The 27,825-nt window shown below is 39.8% G+C and overlaps 1 protein-coding gene across 2 annotated transcripts in view; it reads left to right on the forward strand.

Annotated features, from left to right (window-relative positions):
* The window catches only part of PDE5A (phosphodiesterase 5A), a gene marked incomplete at both ends in the record, with an annotated part of 133,999 nt that overhangs the window by 97,194 nt on the left and 8,980 nt on the right, over positions 1–27,825 (forward strand). For both annotated transcript variants that reach the window (XM_079704984.1, XM_079704985.1), the window contains 7 exons: positions 6,252–6,398; positions 11,078–11,203; positions 11,969–12,063; positions 20,199–20,286; positions 23,975–24,075; positions 25,759–25,836; positions 27,697–27,760. In XM_079704984.1, coding sequence (XP_079561110.1) covers positions 6,252–6,398; positions 11,078–11,203; positions 11,969–12,063; positions 20,199–20,286; positions 23,975–24,075; positions 25,759–25,836; positions 27,697–27,760 — 699 coding nt within the window. The remainder of the gene's footprint in view (positions 1–6,251; positions 6,399–11,077; positions 11,204–11,968; positions 12,064–20,198; positions 20,287–23,974; positions 24,076–25,758; positions 25,837–27,696; positions 27,761–27,825) is intronic.

A 27,825-nucleotide genomic window follows, 5' to 3' on the forward strand; every position in this document is an offset into this window, starting at 1 on the left:
GAGAAGGTATCTTGAGACTGAAAAACAAGGCAGGCAGCTCCATACAATCAATGGATCAGTTCATTGTAGGGTAACTTACGGGGTAGGATCGGATGGACAACAATTTGGAAGCATTCACAGCTGCACTCCATACCACCGAGGGGCCGCTGGGACAATTTTATGGTTAATCTAGGGTATACGGGTATGTGCTTGGAAACAGGGAGTGCATTCCTAAGTCAAGATTTATGAATGGGTAGCTAGTCTCAGGGGCGCTGGGAATTCGTCAGTGAAGGTCTTCATCATTGTTTGGAGCTAACAGAGCATAGAGGCCACCTGGACCTAATGATTGTTAAAAATATCTATTAACTACAAAGCCCTTGGTGACGGAGAAATGATTTACCATATAGTACAGTCCTGGGGAAGGTCAGTGGAAGGACAGGAGGAACTGTTTGGGCCCAAGATGGTGTCAGTTATGCTAACAACCGTACAAAAGTATGCACTCATTTTCGAATTAGCCAAAAAAGAACAACAGGTAGGAAGGAAAAAGCACCATGTGTTCTAAAATAAATGGAAACCTTTTGTTTGTGAAGTGTAACCAATTCTCTACTTGAGGGGAGTTATCTAGAGTTGACCATTTTAAGTAACGTCCTACCCAGAGCTGCCAAAAAGTGGAAAACTTTTGATCATTGCTTTCCCATCCTGAGTTTCCAGTGTTCTTGCGAGTGAATGAATCAAAATTTAATGACACTTAAAACAAGCTGAAGCTGAGTTTTTAAAATTACAGTAGCGAAGTATTCATTGTGCAGATGAAAGGGGGAATTCAGCTATAAAAACGTTTTCAAAAGTAAAGTGAATAATTGAAGAGAAGAAGGCATAGTCTGTAATTTATCTGTTGTGTTTCACTCAGCATGGTTCATTACTAATGTTTGTGTTATAGCTCTGCCAAATTAAATATTATGAAGAACTGATTAGGTGCTTGATGATCACAAAAAATTTTTCATTTATACATTCACATTTATCTCCTGTTTTATATGGGCATTATATTAGGTGTTCCAAATATAACAATAAGTAATCAATCTCTGTCCTCTTGGAACTTAAAGAATAGTGAAGGACTATATGTATAACTTAATTATATAATACTATATAATTATCACAAAAAAAGAGCTATGACTGTAAAGTATAGGCATCATGAAATTATATACTATAGAGACATATTCTAGAGTGAATGGTTTGGGATATGTGTAGTTATCCACATCTTAAATGTCTCAGTTCCATTCTTGGTGCCCCACTTGCCCCTGATCAATGCTCTAATGTTCACATAAGAGATACGGCAAGTCTGTGATTTCATCCTACACCATCATTCAGCAGCCTACAGGATAAGACTGTGTGTGGGTTTCGAGATCTGGCTCACTTTGGAAACTTTCATGTAAGCCAGAATCAGAAAGCTACTAGGCCATCTCCTTCCAGAATCAATCATCGCAGCATAGTTTGGGAGTGAGAAAGCTGCTGCCAGAACTGAAGTCTCCACAGCTGCATAACACCCGCTGGAACCACATTTTAGAAAAACGGGTTCCTCATGTGATAGGCACTGTGTTAGTTTGAAATTCAGGTCTCACTCAAGTATACCTCATTGAAGAAACCAAATTTCATCTGGAACCCTAGCTGAAAGGGAGTCAGGGAAATATATTTTTGAGCTTTCTTGACTCTTCAGAAAATGAAGGCTCACTAGGAAAAGGTTGAAATAGATGTTATGTTAATGGAGTCTTGCTACAGTATCTACCACAGAGTCCAGTGAATGTTTCTCTGGTGCAGCTGAGACATAAAAAAATGGGAAAGAACTAGCTATATGAAAACTTGTATGTGTGAGGGGTGTGTATTCTAGTCAGAGGAGGAGAAACAGTTAAAGAGGCCCAGAAGTGAAAGAGAGAGCATTAATTAACCTTGAAAACAAATGGCAAAAACATAGACACCTCTCCCCACCTTGCATAAAAAAATCAAATGATGGCAATTTCCAAAAACTCAATTTTTCATTTAGAGCATTATTGCAGTAAGTATAGAGGCTACCACGTACCCAGTCTAACCCTCCTCTGCACTCATGAGAGGCTAGGGTCCTCTGTTTAAACCAGGAGGAGTGGAATATCCCTTCTCTCACGTGTGAGGAATCAAGCATGAAAAGCATAGTATAACCGTAACAGCTAAGGAGCACCATCCATTTACTTTTTTAAATGGTGAGAGAGTCAGAGATGGAGCTTGGGCCTGTACAGGAAGGTCACTGGCAAGATTTAGATGCCACTCACAGGGTGGCCTTGGATTCCAAAGTGAGAAGGCAGTTATAGATCCTGGAGTCCTGTGGACACAGAGATAAATTAAACCTTAGAGACAACCCCTTCATTTTACAGGTGAGAAAATGGGCAGAGGTTGAACATCTTGTTCAGGGTGACAAAGTCAGTGGGGCATCGGGACTAGAACCCCTAATAGCAAACACTCCTTTACCATGTGCTTCACCTTGCTTTCAGGTTTCTCTTTTTATGATCATTATCTAATGCCAAATGCAAATGTGGTAGCTGATCTAGGATAATGCTGGCTGGTGATCAGTTTATTATATAGCTCCTCATCAGTCAGATAGTACTCAGAACAGCTGGTTTTCATTACAGATCACTGAGCAGTTAAAGTATTTTTATAGCTCTGAATACTGCTTCCTTTAACCCAATCCAGTCCTATTCCCAAGGATATGTCCAGTTCCACCCTTAGTGAATTTCACTTCCAGAGTTTTGTTTTGTTTTTTTAATTTTTGCAAGAATGGTGAAAAAGGGATCAAGACATTAGAAAAAAGAGTCATAAAAAAGGGACTTAAATGAAGAATTTCCTCTAAAGAGTCACGAGAGGTAACTAGTTTCTTTATTAGTTTGAGTGGCAGATATAATTAAAGAACTCAGAAGAAAAATGACTTTATACTACCAAACTGACAGGTTGAATCTTTAACCCAGGGAGCTTTGTATATTCTTTATATTCCATATTTGGTTAATTTGACACAAATTAGAACTCCCAACCCTAGAAAGGCTTAACTATATTCAGATGAAGCACTAAAATATCTAATTGCTATTGCCTGAGAATTCACAGGCACTGTGCTTTCATGTGGGGAAATAAGCAGTATTGTGCAGTATTAGGTGGTATCGTAGTTCCAGAAGTTCGAATTGGATTAGTCAACCATAATACATATACACTTTTATAGCGTTACAGAATCTATAAAATATGTTATTTGTTTGTCTTCAACATCATGATGCAATAAGTTATATTATCCCCCAAAGAAAAACAAAGTCAGAAGTCTCACTTTGCAAATTCTAACAAATCAAACGGTCAGTGAAAGAAGCTATAAAAATCCAGAATTGTATATACATAACCTCTCCCAGAAATACCACATATTTTTTTCCGTGCTATTCGTAAGATGTAGACTATTTCGTTTTATAAAATGGTAAGTTAGAATGACAGGCAATATTTTTTACTTAAAATCCCCTTTATCCCAAGCCCTGTCAGGGCAGACAGAAAGTTGAATTCTCTTGTGATGGTCAGAGAAGCAGTTTACGAGAGCTTTAAATGATGTGTGACTTTCTCATGGCTTATTAGCAATCGATCCCAAGAATTCCGAACCTCTGTATCACTGACCACAAGGTTCTGAAGGAAAATGTCTGCACATCCCCCCTAGGTCAGCTTAGAAAGTTGAGTCGTGGTGTGACATGGCTGAACAAGCAGAAGAAAAGCGTCTTTGCTCTCAGGAGAGAGCGGTCGGGAGTTAGAGTGTATAATGGAGCGAGGCACAAGCCATGTTGGCCGTCTTCATCCCGTAGTGTTTAGAATATCCTTTGTGGAAGGAAAGAGAGAAAACTTCCTGCTCTAAGAATAATGATGCCCTAAGGAACAAACATCTGTTCTCTTGTGCAATGTTTAAGGGAAGCAGCTGTCATCTGCTCTGAGTTAAAAGGTGGGCCTACTCCCACCTCCACACTTCCCCGTTCCCCTCAAGCTGTCGGCTCCATCTCGGTGTTGGAGGCTGGTGTAAACAGCGCTACCCTTTCTCGGAGCATTTTCAGCCCTCCTTTCTTCCCCTAGTTCAGCCCACGCATTAGCCTGTCGAATTGACTGCACAGAAGGCGTATTTCCTCGTGAATTTTCGGCTTGGGCAAAGAGTCTTGGTTTGGAGTATGAAGAGGGTGACATTCTTTTAAAGTTTAATCAGGTCTGGTATATGGAAGTAAAACGCGAGGGTCCCGATGAGCAGAGAATGTGCGCGCACCCTCAGGCTGGTAGGGAAAGTTCTAGATTGCTCCGTAAGGTTTTAGTAGTATTGACCTTTTTACTTCACAAAAGATGGAGGGAAGGCAGAGAAGTGATATACCAGATTCTCAGAAGAAACTTAAGGGGTTTGGAGGGAATCAAGGAAAAAACATTGGAAAGAACCTGGTTTTCTTCCCTCTGCCCCACACCAAGTTAAAGCCTCTTTTCATCACGTAAATCTCAGACACATCTGGCTCAGGCAGTTACAGTTCTGGCAGAGTGAATAGTCAAGGGGATGGAGGAGTGGGGTTCTTACAAGTTCTCATGCCGGCAGGGGCGTGGCAGGAAATCTAGGAGAGAAGCCTGACAGCTTTGCTCAGTATGAGGGAGCCGGGGGGCCTCGGCTGTGGCCAGCATTGCTTCATGGGAATTGGGGCTCAACGTGGCCGGATTTTCCAGGAGACGCCAGAAATCCTGTTTTATTGTTAAAACTCTCCCAATTTTTAAATAGTATAACAAATTCGGTGGTTTTTAAAAAATATTCAGTACCAAACCAAACAAATTGGAATGCATTTGCCAGGTCTGCTAGTTTTCTAACTCAAGTTAATGGGCTCTACCCTCCTAATAAGTTTTGGGACCTTAAAACCAGAACTTATAACTCAAATTAAGTGAAGGGAATAAGATTTTTCCCCTTCCATTCATTTAATAAATATTAGTATTAACATATATCAAAACTATCCATCAGTAGACACAATGGATACAAAGATGTGTAAGGTACAGCCCCATCTGTCAGTCGCAGTGTACTTAGGAGACAGATAAACAAGAAATTACATTATAGTGAACTTCGTGTAATTAAACAGGTATTCCCAAGGTGGGCTTAGCTCTGAAGGGCATTTAACTCTTCTTTGGATGGGAACTGTGTCTTAAGTCCTTTAGTTAAAGAAAGTAGGAGAAGCAGGAGGTAAAAGGAACGTTGATTTAAAAAAAAAAAAAAAGCAAGGTGTATTTGAAGAAATTGCAAGTGTTTTACTACAATTAAATGACTAATCAAAACTAAGGATGTTAATTAAAAAACAGATCCCCCTCCAAAAAACCAGTTTCTTAACCCATCCCAGACCTACTGAATCAGAATCACTAATTCTATTTTTTTTTTTTTTTTTTTTTTTTTTTTTTTGCGGTATGTGGGCCTCTCACTGTTGTGGCCTCTCCTGTTGTGGAGCACAGGCTCCATGGCCCACGGGCCCAGCCGCTCCGCGGCATGTGGGATCTTCACGGACCGGGGCACGAACCCGTGTCCCCTGCATCGGCAGGCGGACTCTCAACCACTGCGCCACCAGGGAAGCCCACTAATTCTACTTTTAATAGGCACCCTAGGTGATTCTTGTGGTCAGGCTTGGGTAAAGTAGGTTTGTTGGTCTCTAGATTAGAGATTGTGTCAAATCTGAGAGCAGCATAGTCTGTCTGCATTGGAAGCCAGGCTCCAGTCCTTTCCTGGCTGTGCTACCGTGGGTAAGGAAGTGTTCATCCATGCTCACGTTTCTGTACTTGAAAAATGGAGCTAGAGTATCGATTTCATAAGGTTGTCTTGAGAATTAAATGTAAAATGCTTAGAACATTATCATTATCCTGCTCACCACTTATCCTCTGGGACGGGGCCAATAATTACTCAATAAGTATCTGTTGAACACTGAGGAGGTATAAAAGGGCAGGATCACTGGAGTCCTTAGTTCTGCCTACTGTTCTAGGTACAGTTACCCTCCCTCCTCCACCTGGCCTACCTGGAACCATATTAGTTACCCACATGTGTGCTCAGTTTAAAAAAAAAAGAAAAAAGAAAAGAAAAAGGAGTAACTTTACATTAAAAGATTTCTAGTATATGACATTAAAAGGAAAAAAAATAAACACAGTGTGCTATTTCCCCATAACAAAGCAAGAAAACTCTGTGAATCACTGCTGCTTTAACAGCTTTATTTCACTTTCTTCTTCTCCCCTTACCTAAGGCTGCCATGGTACCATCTGCCCAGACCCTTAAAATCACCGACTTCAGCTTCAGTGACTTTGAGCTATCTGACCTGGAAACGGCACTGTGCACAATCCGGATGTTCACTGACCTCAACCTTGTGCAGAACTTCCAGATGAAACATGAGGTAGGAATGCAGTGATGTCCTCTGGAAAGTGTGTGTGTGTGTGTAAGAGAGAGAATTAGTTTTGGACGCTAGTATGGAATAAGGATTTTTAAGTTTCAGAGATTCATATACTGTCACCTAATGCATACCCAGGGTGTTTAAAGAAAAGTTATCAACCATTAAAAAGACATGTATTGGGTTCCCACATGTATCAAGCACCAGGTTGAAGAATAGGGGAGAATATTCCCAACAGTGAGAGCAGGATGTGCAAAGGCAGGATGACAGAAAGAGGAGGTTGGAGGCATGGAGCACTGGTTGAGGGGGTGAGAGTGGTGAGAAAAGCAACCAAGAAGCAGATTCTGTAGAACCTTGTACACTATTCAGAGGAATTTGGATTTTATCCTGAAAACAATGGTGAGTCACTGAGGAATTTTAAGCAGGGAAGTAATATGATCTGATTGCAGAGGTTACGATAACACAGTAGAAAGAAGGACCAAAACAGAGTGAACTCCTTTGGAAATGAGGGAGTGAAGAGGTTGATGTGAAGCCAAGCTCTTGGTTCAAACAGGGTCACCCATATGGAGTGAAGATGAAAACTGATTTTAACCCCCGTCGATTACCTTATTTGCCTCTCAGAAAATAGCAAGACTGAAATCAATACCTTCTAATACCAGTTGGGAGATATCAGGGAATTCTATTCTGTTTCATAATGGCTACGTGTATCTCATCAAAGAATAAGGAAGAATAGAAAGGCCGATATGAAAAAAAATTCAGTAATTTGCCTTTAAAACTACTTTTTTCTGGTCAGTTGAATGTCTATTCTTCTTGTACAGATTTCCTATCTGGAAATGTAAATACCTTGAAGGCCTCCACTATCCAACGATCCATTCATTCATAATATGAAAATTTATTAACAGTAAACAGTGTATCCTGTACTGTGCTAGGTACACATTTCAGTGATGAGTCATCCCTGCTCTCAAAGCCTCACTGAGGCATGAAAACTGAGGGCTAATATAGCTAAGGTTAATACAGTGTCATTTCTGGTATTACTGGGGGCCCGAATCTAGTTCTTTCTCTAATTTAACCGAAGTTTATATTACTCTTGGGTGAAAACAAAGACCAACTGTCTGTAGACTCTTCTCTAGTAATACTTCACTCCTATAAGAGCGTGTTGATTAAGAGATATCATATCATTTAATTATTTTAAGAAGCTCTCAAGAAAGGTTCTTTGGTTATTATTATCCCTGTTTTACAAATGAAGAAATTGACATAACATGGTGGAGTAGAAAGTTCATGGATTTTGAGTCATAGCTCGACTAGTGATTACCTCTAATTTTGGGGGGCAGTTAATCTCTCACATTCTCAGTTTTGTAATCTGTTAATTGGGAATAGTGGTATGACCTCCCCTATGGGAGTCCTGTGAGAATTACACATGCATCTGTGAGATTGTCTATTTGCATGCATGTGTATGTGTGCACACTTGTATATTTCGATTAATACACAGGTGTAGAGTACATGTCAGTTATCCCTTCCTTAGACCAAATTTGACCATGGTTATATTTCCCTATCAGATTTCTCTGTTATAGGTTATAGGGCTCATTTTAAAAAGCCTTTTCTATTAATGGAATGAAAATCTCATTTAGAGCCAGAAGTTCTAAATGCAGATCTCAGTTCTGCTTCTTGCTAGTCATGGGACTTATAAACCTAGATAGCGACTCAAATCCCTTTCCATTCCTGAGATCGCCCATACTTTACACTAGTGCTGATTCTGTTGAAAGGGCCTGGACAGAACAGGAATACGATCCTTGTACCTATTTATGAAATTCTTATATAAGTTGATTTATTTCTTATTTCTTAAAAACATAAGCTTTTAGATAGCATTTGAGTGTTGGGTATGAAGATAGTCACTGAGAATTTCTTTTACAGTCTTTATTTTTACCTTTCCTTGAATGTTTATCCATTAGGCAGATATTTCTCCTCAATGTCTCATTCATCTACTCTCCTTTTCTGTTTGAATAACTACTATTCTAATTCCGGCCAACATCAACATGAACATTGCTATTATTCTGGTTGGCCTTCCTGCCTTAGTGACTCTTCTGTTTTGTTTATTTCAGATATTATTGTCACTGTACATTTCAGATATAATTTTAGGATGATAAAATTAAAATGTTACTGCTAGAGAGGATGTTAAGCATCATGAAGTGCCCCGACAAAGAATATTTCCTACTGAAAGTTATGTCAGATCTTCCTGTCTCTGCTTGGCTTCCAAATCTTGAGTTACTCTCCTGTAATTCTTGCTGATCTCTGAAGCAGATTCTTCAACTCTACTCCAACAAATCTGCGTGTGCTGTACTTGTTTTCCTTGACCTTCTGTCTTTTACATGTCATTCCTCCCCTGAATGGACAGGATGGCTCCACTTCCAAGTCTGCTCCAAGTATGTTGTGCCATAACATACTTTTCCTCAGAGCCTGACTTCAAAATCTCTATTTCTGGGAGAACCCTAGGATTGACTTCATGCCACTTGGAATGCTATTGACAGTTTATAAACTTGTGCTCCCATTTTTATGTGAATTTATTTCCTTTATATGTGCACTTTTGTTACTTTCACTCACTACTGATTGAAATTCTTGAAGGCAGGAGCTGAGCTGTGTTTTTTCTTTCTTCGCTTTCTCCCATAGCATCTTAAGGATGCCGTGCAGGACTTAGGGAGCCTTTGTAATGTTGGAGACTGATTCAGTGTATTGAGCATGCTCCCTAGGGTCTTCCAAACTGCACATAATTATTCAGTAGTCCTGTACAAAAGATTGTACTACAGATTTGAACACGCCAGGCATATCCACCAAGCATTAAGCAGATCTGACCATAATTTTCCTAAATGCTGTTAAGAACATTTGATAACAGAATCCAAAACTGTACTTGAATCTAGTTACTAAGTAGATACAGTGGGGTATCCATTGGGTTACCTAGTTCAATAGGCCCGTTTCCATAGAAGCAGTATAGGGAGTTCCCTGGCGGTCCAGTGGTTAGGACTCAGCGCTTTCACTGCCATGGCCCGGGTTTTATCCCTGTTCGGGGAACTAAGATCCCACAAGCCACACAGCGTGGCCAGATAAAAAAAAGAAGAAGCAGAATAGAGTAGTCCATCAGGAATTAGGTTTCATAGAGTCATTTTGGTCATTATTTCACATTATATGCATAAGTGCCTACTTAATTATATCTACAGATTTATGATTAGTAAAGAGATACGTCCATAGGTTAAATTTTTGGGTTTTCCTGCTTATTTTCCTTGACTCTTTAATTAATCACCAGTAATTTTCTATGACACTTCACTTTCTAAGCATATCAAAGAAAGTTAATTGCTCTTACTTAAAATGCTCCTAATAAGATGAATCTATCATCTTCGGGGTCGACTTTGTTGAGAAATGGTCATGCTGCAGTGTACTTCAGGTTAGCACATCAACCTTAGGCATACGGAAATCCTCTGGGAAATATGGTTACTCAGGGGTGAAAGAGCTAGGGGACATTTGGGTTCTTTTTATCAGAATTCCCTGTGAACTGCGTCATAGAACAGGAACAAAGAGACCTGAAAAGAAAAGGGAGGATATGAAAGCATTGATTTTTCTGCCAAATCCTCTATAAACAATTTCTACCAACAAAGAAGAAACCTTGTTTTTGGCCTACTTTTACAGCCAATCAAACTGTGTTGAATATTGTCAGAGCAACATTCGTTTCCCTGGTACTTTTTCTATTCCCCGGGGCAATGCCCTTTGTGTTTGAAATATCTCCAGTGATACACGTAGGGAGAAGCACATATTTATTTTTAGAGATCCCCAAAAGTATAGTAAATCATTCAGTATTGAAGAGAGGCAGACTCTGATGCTAACACAAACACAAAATTATCAAGCTTACAGCCCATGAGTCCCTGGGGATTTTACTGAATACACCACTTAGGAGTTGAATTAAACCCAGCTTGTGAGATTTTTCTGAAATCTATCCTTTTTTTCCCCATCTTTTAAAATATGTGTATAACACACACACACACACATATACCAGGGCTTTATGTTGCATATATTATTTTTTGTTAATTACTTCTTGGTAACCAAGCAGTAACTCTGCCTGAATATTTAAGCATAGTTTAAAAGGGACAAAGATTGGGACTTGGAGCTCCAGTTTGTCCTTGGACATGTGCTGTGTGCCTTGCCCCCAAGCCATCACCAGAGCCTCGCACAATTACCTTTGCAGACATACAGAATGGGAGGAAGACCTGGAGACTGGCTGCTTGCATGGCTCCCTGAGAGTGAATTCATGCACGTGTGACTGCCTACTTGGACTCTCCTAATTGATGACACATGGACATAATATCTTTTAGAAAGCTAGTCTGTGCCCTACCCATGACAAAAGTACCTTTCTTCGAGCTGCCTTGCATTTCACATCTAATTTAGTTAGCATGGTGGTTTGCATGGTAGGCTCTGAAGTCAAACTGCTGAGGTTTGACTTTTGGGCCCACCCTTTACAAGCACTGTGACCTTGGGCAAGTCTCTGAATGTCACTTTCCTCATCTGTACAATAATCAAAATGGTAATGCCTCCCTCAGAGTCCCGGGAGTTAGATGTAAATGCTTTGTACAGTGCGTGAAGATTAATAAATGTGTGATAAACGTCAGCAGTTATTTTTACTACTTACGCTTTATTTCCTAAAGGTTCTTTGCAGGTGGATTTTAAGTGTTAAGAAGAACTATCGGAAGAATGTCGCCTATCATAATTGGAGACATGCCTTTAATACAGCTCAGTGCATGTTTGCTGCACTAAAAGCAGGCAAAATTCAGGTACTTCTTAGAGCCATTTATATATTTAAGACATTCTGTTGCTTTGCTGCAAGAATACAGCATATTCTTTCAAGTGTTTTTTAATGTGCACTAATGACGATTGAGAATAATATTTAATGCCACTTACAAAATAAATTACATTTTGTAATATAGATTTATATATAGATTTTTAAGTATTAAAAATATTGAGGGCTTCCCTGGTGGCACAGTGGTTGAGCATCTGCCTGCTAATGCAGGGGACACGGGTTCGAGCCCTGGTCTGGGAGGATCCCACATGCCGCGGAGCAACTAGGCCCGTGAGCCACAACTGCTGAGCCTGCGCATCTGGAGCCTGTGCTCCGCAACAGGAGAGGCCGTGATAGTGAGAGGCCCACGGACCACGATGAAGAGTGGACCCCGCTTGCCACAACTAGAGAAAGCCCTCGCACAGAAAACGAAGACCCAACACAGCAAAAATAAATAAATTAATTAATAAACTCCTACCCCCAACATCTTCTTTAAAAAAAAATATATTGACTATAGGTGGACAGGTTATTGATTATTTGAGGCATTTGAACTTTTTCTGTTGATAATGATAATCCCATTCTGAAAACAAAGTACAACTGATTGCCTGCAGAGTAGGATTCTAGCGTGAGTCCTATGTGACTAGAAAGCACATATGTAAAGCACTAAGGAGAAAACCACGTGATTGGTGGGAAAAGGTGGTAAAATGCACTTTACCAAATTGTTCTTTCTCTTTCTTTCTTCTACTCTTCGGTCGTGCAGAACAGGCTGACTGACCTGGAGATACTCGCACTGCTGATTGCTGCCTTAAGCCACGATTTGGATCACCGCGGTGTGAATAACTCTTACATACAGCGGTAAGGCATTCACCCCAGAAACAGAAGAGATTGTTTCTTTTAAATTGTAGTTTTAAAAGTAAAAGCCACAGCATAATTTGATGGTACAAAATTTCAGTTGGTCAAGGTCCCACAGCATACTCTGGTTTTATTTAAGGGAAATGGAAAACATAATGCAAGTCCAATATTGTGTTAGTAATATCTCTGGCCTGAAGTTCAAAAACTGTTTATGTTGAGAATCTTATTTCATTAGATAATTACCAAGCGTTTTGCTTTTGTTTATATACACCCAGCTTAGGAGCTTCATTGGAAAACTGTTAAGAGTAGATCAGAAAGGGTAGAATTTCACCCTGGGATAAAAGATAATATTTGAAAAGTGCTTAGCTCTATCCTAAGTACTTAGTAAGTGCTGCCTAAAAAGAGACTTTTGGTCTTAGTGAAGGCAGTGGAACACAGTGTTGGAGACTTTGGGCTCTGGGGTCAGACTTGGATTCAAATCCTACCTCTGCCACAGAGTTCCTGTGTGACCGTGGGCAGGACACTCATCTCTCTACACCTCCATTTCCTGGCTTGTGAAATCGAGATAACAGCATTCCTACCTCATAGGGTTCATATAAGTTTTAAGACATAACACACATCACTACCAGGTAGAATGCCTGGTACATATCTAAGTGTTAAATAAATCTTAGGAGCAGATGCTAGTGATAGTCCTGTCATCATCAGAAGCCTGCATTTTGGCTGATTTGGTGAGTAAGATACTAACTCTTCAGACAAGCTTTTCAGGCTCCCTTCTGGACCACGCTTAAGTAACATTTGCAATGACAAATGAGATAATAAAGGTGATATCACTTTTCATCTGATTTTTGAGCCACTGTGACATTTTTATTTTCTTGAAGCAAGTTAGTTGTAAGGCATTTTAATGGTGAAATCTCTTACTACAGAGCATTTTTAAGGTATGCAAGTGATTCAACTAATACATAGATCTCTCTAGGAAATTCCACATGTCTGATATCTTGAGGGAATTTCAGAAAGCTCTCTAATCACATTACCTTTATCTAAATACAGTAAATGGAAAACTTCATGTAAAAAGAATTGTAGCGATGTAGCAACCGTGTCCTCTGCTGACCTTTGATGGGGAAAGATAGCAAGCTCTTGCCTGACTATCAGAGGCTTGCTGTCTCCTCTTTAAAGTCTAATGTTTTGGAGAACTGACTGGGTGACATGTCCTTTGTACCCTGTGCTTTGTCATGTGATTGTGGTCCTGAGCCTCACATCAACACAGGAGTAATTATGGAAGGAAACAACAGACGTGAAAAGATTTACAGCGCAGAGTCAAGCACAGCCTAAGGATAAGAGCCAGCAGTGATGCCTTCTCTTCCTACCTCAGCACTGAACATCATATCATTAGGATATGGATTATTAGTGTATGGATTGCCATACTGCCCTGCTTTGGAGTGAAAAAAACCACTAAGCTATTTTTTCCTTTGTTTATTTAAAAATAATTACCCGGAAAAACATCTGGAGAAACGTCATCCTCTCTTTGAAAAAAAAAAAAAGGCCTGGGAAAAAGTCAGACTGCACAATCTTGCTTTCACATACACCGCAGAGCAGACTTACACTAAGTAATAATAACTTTTAAAAAAATTAAAGGAGTTTCAGAGATATTTATTTCTTCCTACATCCTTGTGGTTTGAGTAAAGGAAACCAAGAATTTCCCAGGGATGTTTCTTTTTTTGCTTTCCTTAGTGGTAAACGAGTGATACCTCCAGTAGGATTTTCTTAACCAGGGAACTCTTTGGAGACTAAGAGTATTAGAAACATTTCCATATAAAGAACTAACTTCTAAAAAGGTGTACTGTGTCCAGACCTCATCAGATATTCAAACACTCTGTAAAGAAAACCAAAACAGTAAGACACAAAAATAAAAGTAATATATCAAAAAGACAAAAAGCCCTCATATGGTAGCAAAGTTAGAAACTGGACTGTGTCATTTGTTCTTGTTGAACATCTTTTCAGAAAATTAAATTGAAGTAAGATATTCTTTGTTTAGGAAACTGTGTTTTGATTCATTATCTAATTCTTTGATTCCTTCTTGGCTTAGGAAGATTGCCATTATGAAGAGCGCTTCAAGTCCGCCAGTGAAATATTTGGGAGAAGAGTTCATTGCTTGTGCTTTCTTCTCCCACATGGGTGGATGAAAGGAAGTGTGATTCCAGATAGTTATTGAATTGTTCTTTTAAAAATAGGCAGTCATAGAAACAAAATGGCTGAAGCGCAGACATCTGCTTATGTAGAGAAATTTCCCGACGTTAGGCCTGCAGTCAATATAAGAGGACTCTTGTAGATGCATTTATTTGGTTAGATTCAGGATTGGTGTTTTATAAATGTAGTGAAATTATCCTACATTTTAGGCAAAGAGATAATGTGCAGTTCCTGGGGCCTGGTACTTTGCTAGGCAGAAAGAGAGCTATAAAAGTATAAGATTCGGCTTCTGTTATCAAGGAATTTTCGTAGTTTCATGAAAATGGTGATTAATGCCAGAAAGTATCTAGTAAGTCCTGTGTTGTTTGATAACGTGGGCTGTACGTGGTCAGTAGAGAAGGAGACTGATGATGATCAACGTAGCCCATCCTTATTGTTAATGGAGGAAGTGAGACTGCAACCGGGTCTTTGACGTGTGTAGGATTTGGAGAGGGGAGAGCATGAAGGTACTCCAGGGACACCATGAAGTGGGCCTATTCATGGAACAGACGTGATGGCTAGTCTGACTGGTCAGAAGGCTCACTGACTAAGGATGGAAAGTAAGAGGATGAACAAGTGGAAGTTAGAAGACCCTTCCGAGGGAGAGCTGGAAAACCAAGCCGTGCATTTTATATTCGGTGTAGTGGAAAGACAAGGAGCCATTGCTGCAATGGGTAATGAAGACATTGTTTAGGAAGAAAAGTCTGTAAGTTAAGGTACAAGGTCAGTGGGTAATAATTAGAACCACAGAGTTAAGCCAGAAAGCTGTTAGGTAGGGGAAGCCAGGTGTATGTGAACATCACATATTAGCTAGAGAAAGGAAGAGACTGAAGGAGAAAATTGTTTAAATATTGAACAGCTAGTTATATGCAGGAAGGAAGGGGGAAAATCATGACTCCGGGTCCAAGAAGTTAACAATGATGGTGCCACTGATAACCATGAAGAACTGAGAAGTGTGTATGCATGTGTGTGTCCTTTGGGCAGGAGGATGGAGGGGAAAGGAGTTTTGGCAAATGAGGAGAAAGTAACACATAGTATGGTGGTTAGAAGAGGTACAATGACCAAATGAATGTTTTTTTCAAGATTAGAGATTCAGCAAAATCAATAAAAAATTTCCTGGTAACGACAATCAGATCATGTATAGTTGTCCTGGAAGAACTTGCCCTGTACCATGGTCCTCTCTGCTCTGTGACAGAAGAATGGGAGTGAGCTAAGGTCATGAATAGGCACGGTGGTAACAGGGTCAGCAGGCTCCTAGAGGCTTAATTAAAAGAGCAGTAAAGACAGCACAGGAATCACAGTCTGTGAAGTTCACACTGAGGAGAGTCTGTTTTAGCAGTGAGATCATCCTTGGTGAGGTCAGAGGGCTTGAGAGACTAGAGATCTGAATATGAATAAAGTGCAAGTTCAGCTAGTCGCTAATAATAATAGTAATAATAATAATAGAAGCTAACACTTAATATAGCTCTTATCCCATGGCATTTGGAACTCCTTCTAGCACTTATGTACATGAGCTCATTTGGTCCTTAGACGACCACGCAGGAGCTGTGATGGTTATGGTGCAAATTCGAACCCTGACTCCTCTCACCTGGTGACCTTGGGCAAGTCATTTAAACTCCCTCTCTATGTTTCCTTCTCTGTATAGTAGAATAATGACAGTGCCTGTCTCACAGGGTTCCTTATAAGGATTAAGGAGTATAAGTAGATGTAAAGTGCTTGGAACAGTTCCTGGCACAGACTACATGCTCAACACGTTTTAGCTATTTTCACAGGGGGATACTGTTAAGGACAGATAGGAGTTGAAGATCTTGCTTTTTTTCCCCCAGGGAGGGACAGGGAGTAGCAGCTAGGAGCTGTGGAACAAAGAAGGGATTGTCTATTGTTGATGTGAAAAAAGGACAATCAGCAGAGTCAAGGAGGTCCAAGAACTGGGATCACAAGGTCAAATGAATCATCAACTTGAATATCTGTGATCACAGAGAATAGGAACATAAAATAACCCCTGACTCATAGAAGGCAATAGTGATGATGTGGATAGAAATTGTGAAGTTAAGAATTAAATGGGTTGGGACTTCCCTGGTGGCGCAGTGGTCGGGAATCAGCCTGCCAATGCAGGGGACACGGGTTCGATCCCTGGTCCAGGAAGATCCCACGTGCCGCGGAGCAACTAAGCCGCAACTACTGAGCCCACATGCTGCAACTACTGAAGTCCGTGCACCTAGAGCCCGTGCTCTGCAACGAGAAGCCACTGCAATGAGAAGCAACAAAGGGTAGCCCCCCGCTCACTGCAACTAGAGAAAAGCCCGTGTGCAGCAACAAAGACCCAATGCAGCCAAAAAATAATAAAAAAAAATTTTTAATGCCAAATTTGAAAATAAATAAATACATTACCAAAAAAAAAAAAATTAAATGGGTTGACATGGGTCACAAAGAGTAGCTAAGAGATTTGAGCCCAGAGCAATATACATGGATGAGAAGCCAGATTAAGGACAGTTGTCAGAATCAGTGAAAAGGAGTACTATGCTGGGGTGGCTGTGTTTTTCTCACAGAACTTTCATTTGCTATTGATTTCTAAGGCTCTGTACTTCTGAGACATTGGTTTGATTTCTGCATTGGCATCCTATGCCACTCTCAGAGATGGACCAACAACTGCAGGACAAGAGGAGATGCAGGGAGGGCGTGCTAGCCCATGACTGCTCACTGACGTGTGGGAATAACCCAGCAGCAGGAGTGGTTTAATGGGTCCTTGTGACACACCCTCAAATAAAGAGGCGACGAAGCCTTGTGTTCGAAAGAGTAAAAAGTAGCAGGATATAGAATGCATTGGTTTCCATGAATATCTTTGTAAATGGGAAATTTGGGGAATTTGTCACCCTTTCATTGATTCATAAATCCATAGTTTTAGAATGTAAGTAAAGGCAAACACATAATTTGCATTCATCTATCTCACAAGCCAAGAATTTTCTCTAATGTGAAACCGTCCTTTCTGCACTGTCTAAAAATGTAATGTGTGTTCGAAGTTTTAAACATGTCTGTGTTATATCCACCTAATCGCATTTCTAGTCCAGCTTCTAACTGGGTTGGTGAGTGGATACTGTGTGCAGTGCTGTGGGTCACAAGCCAGTGGATGCAGTGAAAAGGATGCATGTGAATCCCGGCTCTGCCTTTTCTGTTGACCTTGAACAAGTTAGATAATCTCTCTGAACCTTTGGTCATCTAAAAAACAAATGCTAAAATGCCAGTTTTAGAGGTCTCAGCCTGGGTCACCCAGGAGGCACAGCCTGAGACAAAAGCTGGCATGCATGTAGCTTATTAGCGCCTGCAATCCCAGGGAGCAGGAATGCAGGCCTGAGAGTTGGAAACTGAGAAGAAAGGGAAAGCCAGGAGAAGGACGAGGTATCCAGCTGTCCACCCATGCAGGCAGCTGGTGCTCAGTCCCACCAGGCGCTTTTGAGAAGTCTTACGACATGAGACCCAGAACCATTCGCAAAAGGACAGAGACTGCAGGGGGAGGGGCAGCTCCACAGACTGCCATACCCCACTGGTCACAGGGGACCTGCAGAGGCCTTAACTCCACACGCTCCAGGCTGAGCGAGTGTGAGTGCAGAGAGCCCTCCTGTGGGCAGAAGTGAGAGGTATTCTCGGCAGGCCAGGGCAGGCGCCTTCTGACGGGCTCCTCGTGCAGTTTGTTAGAGCAGGCGTGAAGCTGGACACTACATCAGTGGCTGCAGGAAGAGGTGGGACCAAAGATTCTGATGTGGGGAGCTGAAGCGTCCTACAGAGGACTATTGTAAAAATTAAATGTAAACTACTTAGCACAGTGCTGGACATGGTGTAGGCTCTCAGTAAATAGTAATTGGTAGATTCGTTTTCCCTAATGATAACAAACTCAAAAGGAATACAGTCTAACAGGTAACAGACTTATAAACACCTAGCAGAATAAAACTGATACTAAGCTAATACTGGATGTGCTTGGATTCCTCATATAAATGAAAATAACAGATACTCTAGAAGCTTTTCCTTTTCTAAGTGAAGGGAATGAGGAAGGCGGTAGCTGTACTGAAGTTGACTTGAGCTTATCCAGTCTGAGTGATGAGAAAATGCTATTGCCAAAATAGAGACTATAGAATACAGGCAGGATTTGGAGGGAGATCATCGATTCTGTTTATGCTAGGCCCTCTTTTATCCCGGGCCATCTCCCTGGAGCACCTCATCTACTCCTGTGGCTTGGATTTCCAAGCATGTTGATGTGATCCACATCTCTCTCTCCAGCCCAGACCCGAGTTCAGACCGTTATACCCATTTGGTTGTACCTCAGGCACCTTAAAATTAATAGATCCAACACTCAACTAGTCCATCTTCCCCTCCTTCATCCCCCATCTCTAGTCATCTTCTCCCTTTTTTCCTATGTCAGAAATGACAAAGCAGAGGCTTAGCCTCCATACTTTCCCCCTTCATCTCCCACATCCCCACTAGCTCCCAACATCAGGGTTCATTGCCAACTCCTAACTAATCTACTTCCTAAGCAGCTCTTTGTATTTGGGATTCTACCACTCTAACCCAGGCTGTCTCTTACCTGGGTTACTAGAACGGTTTCCCACTAGTCTCCTAACTAAATCCCAGTAGTCTCCATGCATCTCCAGTCTTGGTTCCAGCAAATTTATCTTTTCTTACAAATCTGCTCATTTTAGTCCATCCATTGTCTTCCCACTGTCCAGTGACAAGCACAGTATCTGACCCATGGTACAACTCGATAAATATGGAAGGAACAAAGAAGACAAGGCAGGAGTTCACTTGGGAAAGGTTACAACAAAACATGGCAGTTTGGAAGTCAGCAATATCCGTGGTGGGTTAAACACTAGGAGTAGATGAGATCACCCATTCTCTTCCCTTTATTTTCATTTTACTGTTTTTGTTTTCCCTTAAGCTTCTCTCACTCCAACTCATTTTTTCCTGTGTTACATTTCTTGTCTTGGGTAGGTTCTCTATCTTCAACAAATTAAATGCAAAGTAAAATAATGATTCATGTACTAGTACAGAGGAATAACAAATCAACTGTATCATCTAACACTTGTATCGTGCTTTACAATTCATAAACCCCTGTCCTATTAATTCAAGAAACAGAGACTTTCAGGAACTATAACTTTTTGTCTTTCTTTTAAAGAAAAAAGAGTGGAAATGGTGCTTTATGTTCACATGTGAAGGGTCATGAGAAATAGGAGGTGGAGGACTCTGCTTGTCATGCTTTAGAACTTGATTTGTGACTGTTACATATAATGAATTGACTATAATATTCCTCCTCTCACTTCACTCAGCCAAATGGTCTTAACTGTTTTCCCCAAGTTCATTTTAGAGCACCGCCAGGATGTCCTGCATTGAAATAACCTGGATCCCACGTGGGGGACTTTTTCTGACTCAGCTGTCTCCTTCCTTCCTCCAGAAGGGGATGTGCACCCACTGTCCCCCATTTCCTTGCCTCTCATCACTCACACCTCAGCTAATTCCATTTCAGTTGACTCTTATATACAGGCACACATAGGAACACTGACCTTCAGCCTTATTTCAGAAGAAAGACTTGCATGGAAATTTATGGAAGAGATTTTTTCACGTGTAGAGAAAGTAATCCTTTCCTTATTCCTTCTACTATTTTAATAAATATTAAAACCAATGAAATTGTTCATACTTTGAACCAGCATCAGTTGACATTGGTATTTGAAAACAATTTGACTCTTTATATGTATTTCCCAGAGATTCCCTCACTCTTCTTAGCAAAAGGAGAGAAAATTGTTAGCTGGATTAATTTTGGTGAAGTAGCCTCTTTTTCAGTTAACCAATAATAAGAAGAAATTGATAACTTATATACTGGGGAAATTGATAATTTTTTTAAACTTTTTTCCTTTCTTCAACAAACCCAGAAGTGAACACCCACTTGCTCAGCTCTACTGCCATTCAATCATGGAGCATCATCATTTTGACCAGTGCCTGATGATCCTTAATAGTCCTGTAAGTACCTAATTTATGGTTGTAGAATTTTAACAGAGAGCTTTATAAATTCAGTTTTATTTTTAAGTTTTGGATTTATTCCCAGCAACATAAATTCTTGAGCATGCTTTATTCCTTTTTGGGTAAGAAAGGCAAAGCCAAAACATTTGAGATCTTCGCAGCCTCACTTCTCTAGAAACCAAAACTGTCTAAATGTTGCCTGAAAAGGGAAAACTGGTTACTCACCTCCATTTGGTTATTCCAAATTAGAAACAAACAAAACTGGTATTTTATGGCTCTCAGTTCTGTTTTTGTTTTTGTTTTTGTCAAATGAAGTGGTTTATACTACTCTCAAAGGTTTTCTTTCATAAGGCAATACCTTTTCCTCTTTTTATGGAAACTTTTGACCACTAATAAACATTTTCGTTAAGGAATAAAGCTATTCAACAATTTGGCTAAATGAATATTTATCAATGTAAGAAAGCATATAATATGTTACTCTAGTCATATTTATGTTAAGGAAAATAAGGTTAAAATGATATAAGCCAAAATGTTCGCAACGGCTGTCTTTGTCTAGTTAAACTGTTAATATTTTTTTATTTTCTGATTTTGATTTGTTGTTCATTATTCACATTACCCATTGTATGCGTGTATTACCTTTATAATAAGAAAACAGTGAAAGTTGTAGACGATTACGTTGAACAAGCACAAGCGCCTGGTATATAATTTTAAAGCAATTTTACCTCCATGTCTTTACATTTGCCCAGTGGCACTAGTTCTTCCCTGAGCCCCAGAAAACGCAGGTGGCCCATGACTTTTGTGGTCACTCCTTGATAAGTTTTACCCTCTAGTTACTACTTCAGGTCCTAAAATATAGCATACACTTCTCAATTTAGAAACCAAAATGTGCCCTATGTAGTAGTCCAGATTGGGGGCTTGATTTAAAGTTTCAGGTTCTCTCTTCCCACCCTGGTTGGCTTCTTTCGTCCCTCCCTTCTGTTTCTTCTGACTCCTTCCTCACCCCCAAACCCCCATGTCTCTCACTACTCCCCCAGACTTGGAGAATAGGAAACAAGAGGGGTAAGAACATTTTCAACAGGCTGGTAGTGTGATGAGCATCCCCGTTTGTGCCTGGTAGGTGTTTAAACCAAGTTCTTTTCTTACGAGTAATTCCATGATCCTGGCCGAGTGCCTTAACTGTGTGGCTTTTCCACTGACGTCGCCTTAATATGAGTGATCGTCTCTGTCCTGTTTATCACCTTACGGCTCCTTCCTCAGCTCCTGGAACTCTGATTGTTGGCTTTCAGCTGCTTTCTGCTAAGGTTCTTTTGCCTTCTTTGTGGTCCTCTTGAACAGGACAGGACTTAAACCAACCCCATGCCTGCAAAACTCAGAGAAGGCAGGCTGTCCTGTACGGTAGCAACCTCTCCTTCACTGCTCCATCAGAGCATCTAGCCAGCCTGTGTCTTGCCTTGTAGATTTTCTAGACAGGAGTTGGACACAAGGGTACTGGAGCCCACCCCACCCAGCAAACTCCAGCAGGCATACGCAGCGACTTCAAGCCGCTCTCTCTTACTTGAGTGAAGGGGAACGCAATTGCACCTGTTGGTGCGGGTGAAGGGATAAGAGTTATGTGGCCAGTTTGGGCACCTCCTTATAAATTCTGCACATGCTCTAGTACAGACTGCTACAGATGGGACTGTTTAACGTGAATTAGTTGATGTATGATTGGGAGGTAGGGGAATGATGTCAGAAAAATGTATAAGTTGTACTGTTTCATGAACAAGTTCTCTTGGGTAAGGTGCCAGAATTATGGGAGTTGAATTTTGACCTTCAGCAAGGAAGGAAGAAGCCCTCTGCTTGGCTCCTGCATGAGCAACCCTTTCGGTTCTGTTTTAGGAATATTGAAAATGGGCACTTAGCCCTAAGGCGCTCTCCCTCACCTTGGGCTGCTCTGGGCCCACGGGAAGGAGGTTGCTCTTCCTTCAGCACCTCCCTTAATACAACCCCACTGTCTCCGCGATCCAGTTCCCCCTGTGCTGCCTCTGGGCCTCCACAAACCACCATTTCCACTCAGCTGTTTCTGTGCTTCTTTAATGTCCTCAGAGAAAGCCTCCAGACTTGCTAGCCTGGCCTGTCCAAGTTACCTCCAGAGGTACCAGTTCTTGATTTGGTTTGTGCTCTGGTTATAAAGTTACATAGGCTTTGAGTGGTCTGCCCCAACACTGTTTCTCCCCAAAACCATGTTATTTTTAGTGCGTGGTTTTTCTGCACTGAGACTTCTCAGGAATGTGTGTCGAGTTATAGCAGCAGTATCTGTACCTTCATTGGAATTTGCTGTCTTTGCCCTTCAGCTCAAACTTCATTTTAATATCCTATTTAGTTTTAAAGAAAATATGCTAACCTTTTTAAAAAAAACATATTTTACAGTATGCCTATCACAGCTCTCTCTGTTATTAGATAACATAAAACTTATGTGATATATTATTACTTAACATAAAAGGAATCTGGTTGTATATATGGCTGGCCTCACATTATAAGGCCCATCTATATTCTGTCTTTGTAAGCACCAAAACACAAGAATGTACAGCCTTTGTTTTTGGAAGGGAAAATAAAAATACCATACCAAAAGACATTTCTACTTTCCCACTTGAAATAGTTTTGTCTTAAAGTAAATAAAAGTATCAGAATATAGTTTTGTTTTGCCCAGAATCTAAAGTGGCTTAATATTTAAAAATAATGTTTCTTGTGTAATCACAGATTCATTAATTAGACGTATACCACAATTTCAGCATCAGTTATCCTCTAACCAATGTTTGAACCTGGCTCAGCAGTTTCCTTTCTTCAGAACAAATCCTTTACCTCCAGACCCTATTTCTAAGCTTCTGTTTTTTTTTCTCAGCCCTGAGGTTTAGGAAGCACATCTGACTCAATTTACAGATGTTGTTTTGAGTATATTCTGGTTACCCGAGGTATGTTTTACTTAGTTCAAGATTAGAGAGTCACTGTGCTTTAAATTACAGGCAAGAAATAAAAAATGGTTACATAGCAAAAACTTTAGATAACTTGCACATGGATTAGCCACCTTTGAAATATTCCTTATATATGTTTCAACTCTTGCTTTCTTTATACCACCAGTAAGCACATCATTGCTCACACCCTCTACCCAACTGTATTGGCATGTTCCTGAGGAATACACACTGTTCTCAATATGAAGTTAAAATTATATAAATCTGCACCAGAAATGTTTTTGGATTTATTACAGAAGCCATAGAGAAATTATTTTTATAATAATCAATTGTTTACAATTTCCTCACCCTGTTCTATTAATACAGTTTTTGATTTTTCAAAGTTTTACTTGTTCTCAGGTCATAGCAGTTAGCCTGCCCAAAGGAAGAAGGTATATAGTTCTTAGATTTGGGGCCTGGACTAAAGCCTAAGGAGTAGAAGAGTTGGAGGAACATGCATACTTTGGCTCATGAACCATCATGAAGCTGTTTTTTCTTGTATGACAAGGTGATGAGGGTGGGTGCATATAGGGGAAACATTATTTCACAGTATTTACTTTATGTAAGCAGGTGTCCTCTATCTTCCTGAGTTCAGAATACTAGGTATGTGTTTAAGAGATGTGACTGTTTTTTCAGATTTTGTTCTTATCAGCAGCTTCTCCAGGTGGAATGCTAATGATGGTTTTCTTTTTTTTATAAAGGGCAATCAGATTCTCAGTGGCCTCTCCATTGAAGAATATAAGACCACGCTGAAAATAATCAAGCAAGCTATTTTAGCCACAGACCTAGCACTGTACATTAGGTAAGTTTTAAGAAATATGTTGATAAATAGGTCTTGGATGTGTTTGCATTGTTTCAAACTTTAAAAATCCACACTGGGGTATTTTTAGATTATAAGGACAAATGTCCTGGCAAAGCTGTCTATCAAACTATGGAGCAGTTTCTCAAAGGAAGCCAGAAAAGTCTACTCCTTCTGCTTACTTAATGCTATAGAAATTACAGAATACAGAGTTATTTCTGATGTTTGTCTCTGAAATAATGCGCAAATAACCCTCTCAAGGTCATTCCAAGCTGGGTTGGCCAACCTAAAGATTAATATAGGCCATTTGCTTTTCCTTCTTTCCTTCTCTCCCCCAACTTCTGACCATTTCACAATTCCTTTAAACTGTCATCCAAGCTTACATGGGCTGGAAAAGGAGCTGAGTGCCACACAAGTAAATTTTGTTTCTTTTTATTGGATTTTGGCAAAAGAAGGATATTAATGCAGAACTTTAATGAAGTTAATGATTCAAAAATTAAAGTATGCATTAGAGTGTATTAGGGATGTAGGTATGTTTGCATCATTAAACTGCCTTTCTAAAAGCAAGGAAAGACGTTGCTGCCTTTAGGCAAGCATTCATTTCCCACACAGAGACTGAGGTCTTTGCTGCACGTTTGGGAGTGAGGGGAGTCCGGCAGTCACACTCAAGGGACTTCCCAGGAACACGGGCCTCTCTCCCTCTGTACAAGGATGCGCATTATGGTTTTGGCCACTCTTTTGAGAAGTAAAAACAAACAGAAGAAACACACAAAACCACATACCAGATATCCACTGCTGTGCATCTGAAAGTAACTACATCTAAGAGTCTGTTTCCTTGGACTTTGGAGCACTTTAAAGTTAATTAGGGTAAAAGAAAATACAATAAATTTCAGTGTATTCAAAATGATTGCAGAATAAAGATTATCAAATTACCAAGAATTTGAAAAATACCTGTAACCACAAAGACTTCCCGACCTTTCCAGGCCACATGGGTCTCCCTTCTGAACCCTTTTGAAACCTCTTTTCATTTTTGGTACTTAGTCACAGACAGCCAGTTTTGTTATGTAAGTTTCTCTTATGTTTGTGTCTTTGACTAGATTTTAAACACTGTGAAAGGAACTCATGTCTAATAATTTCCCAAGACGCCTAACAATGTTGAGCACATAGAGGTATTCACTATACAGTGAATGGATATTAGTTTATACTTTACTTGGTCATTCTTTGCTTCAGAAGGACTTCACAACTTTATAGTGACAGAGTAATTATTATGAACATTTTTTACCCTATACCATAATATATGTGAATGAGGTATATGAAATTAAACTGAAAGCATATAGATCTTATTATGCCATATGCAAAATTTCTTAAATCATTCTTGGCATCAGACTTTTAACTCATATTGGTTCATTTTCTTAAAATCATGTTCAAGAATTGAAATTTCCATTATTTGTGATTCGTAGTTAAAAACGAGGTGGGATTTAATGTTTCAACCAAAGAATATGGTAGAAGAGAAGAAGGTAAGGTGTTTAAGATTTTTAAATGATGATTTTTATATTGGATTCTAATGAGAAAAAAACATTAGAGATTTTTTCCCCAAAAATTTTACTCCATGAGTCTTTCTAAACCAAAGGGATAAGAGCTTGGGGGACTCATCATAACTACGAAATATTTTTCTTTATTTTAAAGGAGGAGAGGAGAATTTTTTGAACTTATAAGAAAAAATCAATTCAACTTGGAAGATCCTCATCAAAAGGAATTGTTTTTGTAAGTAGGATTACTATCCTTAAAGCTGAAGTTTTGCTACCTTATTAATTTTATTGCAATTATTTGTTACAATGTGATGATCTTAGAGGCTGTCAGAATTCTTGAGTGTTGTACAAAAATGAAAATTTACTTGAAAAGAAATGCATTTGCAAATTCAAGTGAATGAATCACTTTTGTCCTAGAAGGGCCTTTAAAATGCGGTAGTGTATCAGTACCAGGCTATAGAGTTCCCTTGTTCATACTCACAATTCTTTGGAATTGAAGACCGGGAAATAGCATCCTAAAGAACGTAGGAGCGAGAACATGGCTGTGAAGTGTTTACTTCTCTTATGTGATAGCAGAGTAGTGCTGTCAGAACTTAAGGGTTTCTGTTTTTCCTCACCTGTTCCTCTGTCCCTCCCTCCCATCCTTGCTATTGCTATCACTGCCTTTGTCATGACAAGAACTGGATCAATAAAAAAGAGCTAAGTGTCAATAATAAAGAAAAGATAGAGGTAGTAATACTAAGGATAGTGCTCTATTACAGTTTTATAACCAACATTTCTTTAAATAGATTGGTATTACTTCACATGCAAACAAAGATGCAAATTATAAGGAAACATACAAATGCCTAGCTGTCTATTCTCTATAGTCATGCTTCATCTAAGAGTCTCAACATGTTTTTAGAACAGTGCCTTAGAAAAGTACAGACACGCTACTGTGATTCGTGAACAGTTTTTTTCAATGACAAAAGTGGAATCTGACCACAATTCCAAGTCTGTGCCACAGTTTTCACTGCTCCACTCTCCTAACTTCTGACCTCTCGGCAGACAAGCACTCAGGACATCTAGTGCTTGCGTTGCCTCTTCCACTCTTCACAGTCCAGATTGTAGTTAAGCTCACACAGGTGCATAGTCTTCTTTGGGGGAGGCAGTTTGTATTGGCAAGTATTATTGAAATCCTTCATGATTAAAGATTTCTCTGGTGCACTCATTACTTGCGAGAGAGTTGGTATAAGAGATAGAATTAGAGGCAGAAAACCATTTTCTTTGTGGCCTAATACGGTTAGGGAGAATGTACTTTTAGGTTGGGTTTCCCTAGAGGGACAAGTGATACAGTCCTTTACCTTGAGTGCTTCTATATGACAGTGACGGACTTTTTGCCTATGTCTTCAAACAAATTAAAAGGATTCGATGGCAGGTATTTGGACCTGTCATGGGAAAACACTGCACTAAAGAGAGAACTATTTTCATACAGTAGTTTTATATAGTATTGAGTTCTAGAGCAGACTCCAGACTCCAGTATGGTTTTCAACTTCTCTAACGAGCAAAGGAATAACCAGCATCATCCTTTCATTTCCCTCTTTTCTCCAGCAGATACTGTTCAATAATTCACAGGCTTTTCACATAGGAGTCACTACATGTGTTGAGTGAATTAGGATGACCCACCATAGTTCTTGCTGTCATGGAACTTTTATCAGTAGGACAGCTGAAGTTATCCTTTAATGGTTAATTATTAGTAATCAATGTGTTTTCATCATACTGTCACTGAGATTGGAAGACCAAAGTAAAAAAAATAATAATAGCAGGCAAGTTTTTGCTCAAAGGTTAATAATTTCCCTCCTGCTGCTAATCTGGAGATAAATGAGGCAGTGTGAATGCAAATTCCAGTAGTTCACTGGGTAACCAAAACAATGACACTGTGATATCACTGTATCAGCCCTGCTTCTAGGTAAAGTCTATTTCTGTTTCTTTAGTCTATAAACTGCCATCCTCGTAGTTTAGGGGGTTTTAATTTAACTTTTTTATTAGTAACTATTTACTAGGGTTTATATTCACATAAAAGTAAACAGGAGTATTGGGCTTCTTTTTCCCTTAACAGAGCGATGCTGATGACAGCTTGTGATCTTTCTGCAATTACAAAACCCTGGCCTGTCCAACAACGGGTATGTTGCTTAGTGATGATAAAAGTAATAATTAAAAAGTCAAAATAAGAAAAATCTTTGCTCTT

This window comes from Hyperoodon ampullatus (assembly GCF_949752795.1).
Source record: "Hyperoodon ampullatus genome assembly, chromosome: 1".
Lineage (NCBI taxonomy): Eukaryota > Metazoa > Chordata > Mammalia > Artiodactyla > Ziphiidae > Hyperoodon > Hyperoodon ampullatus.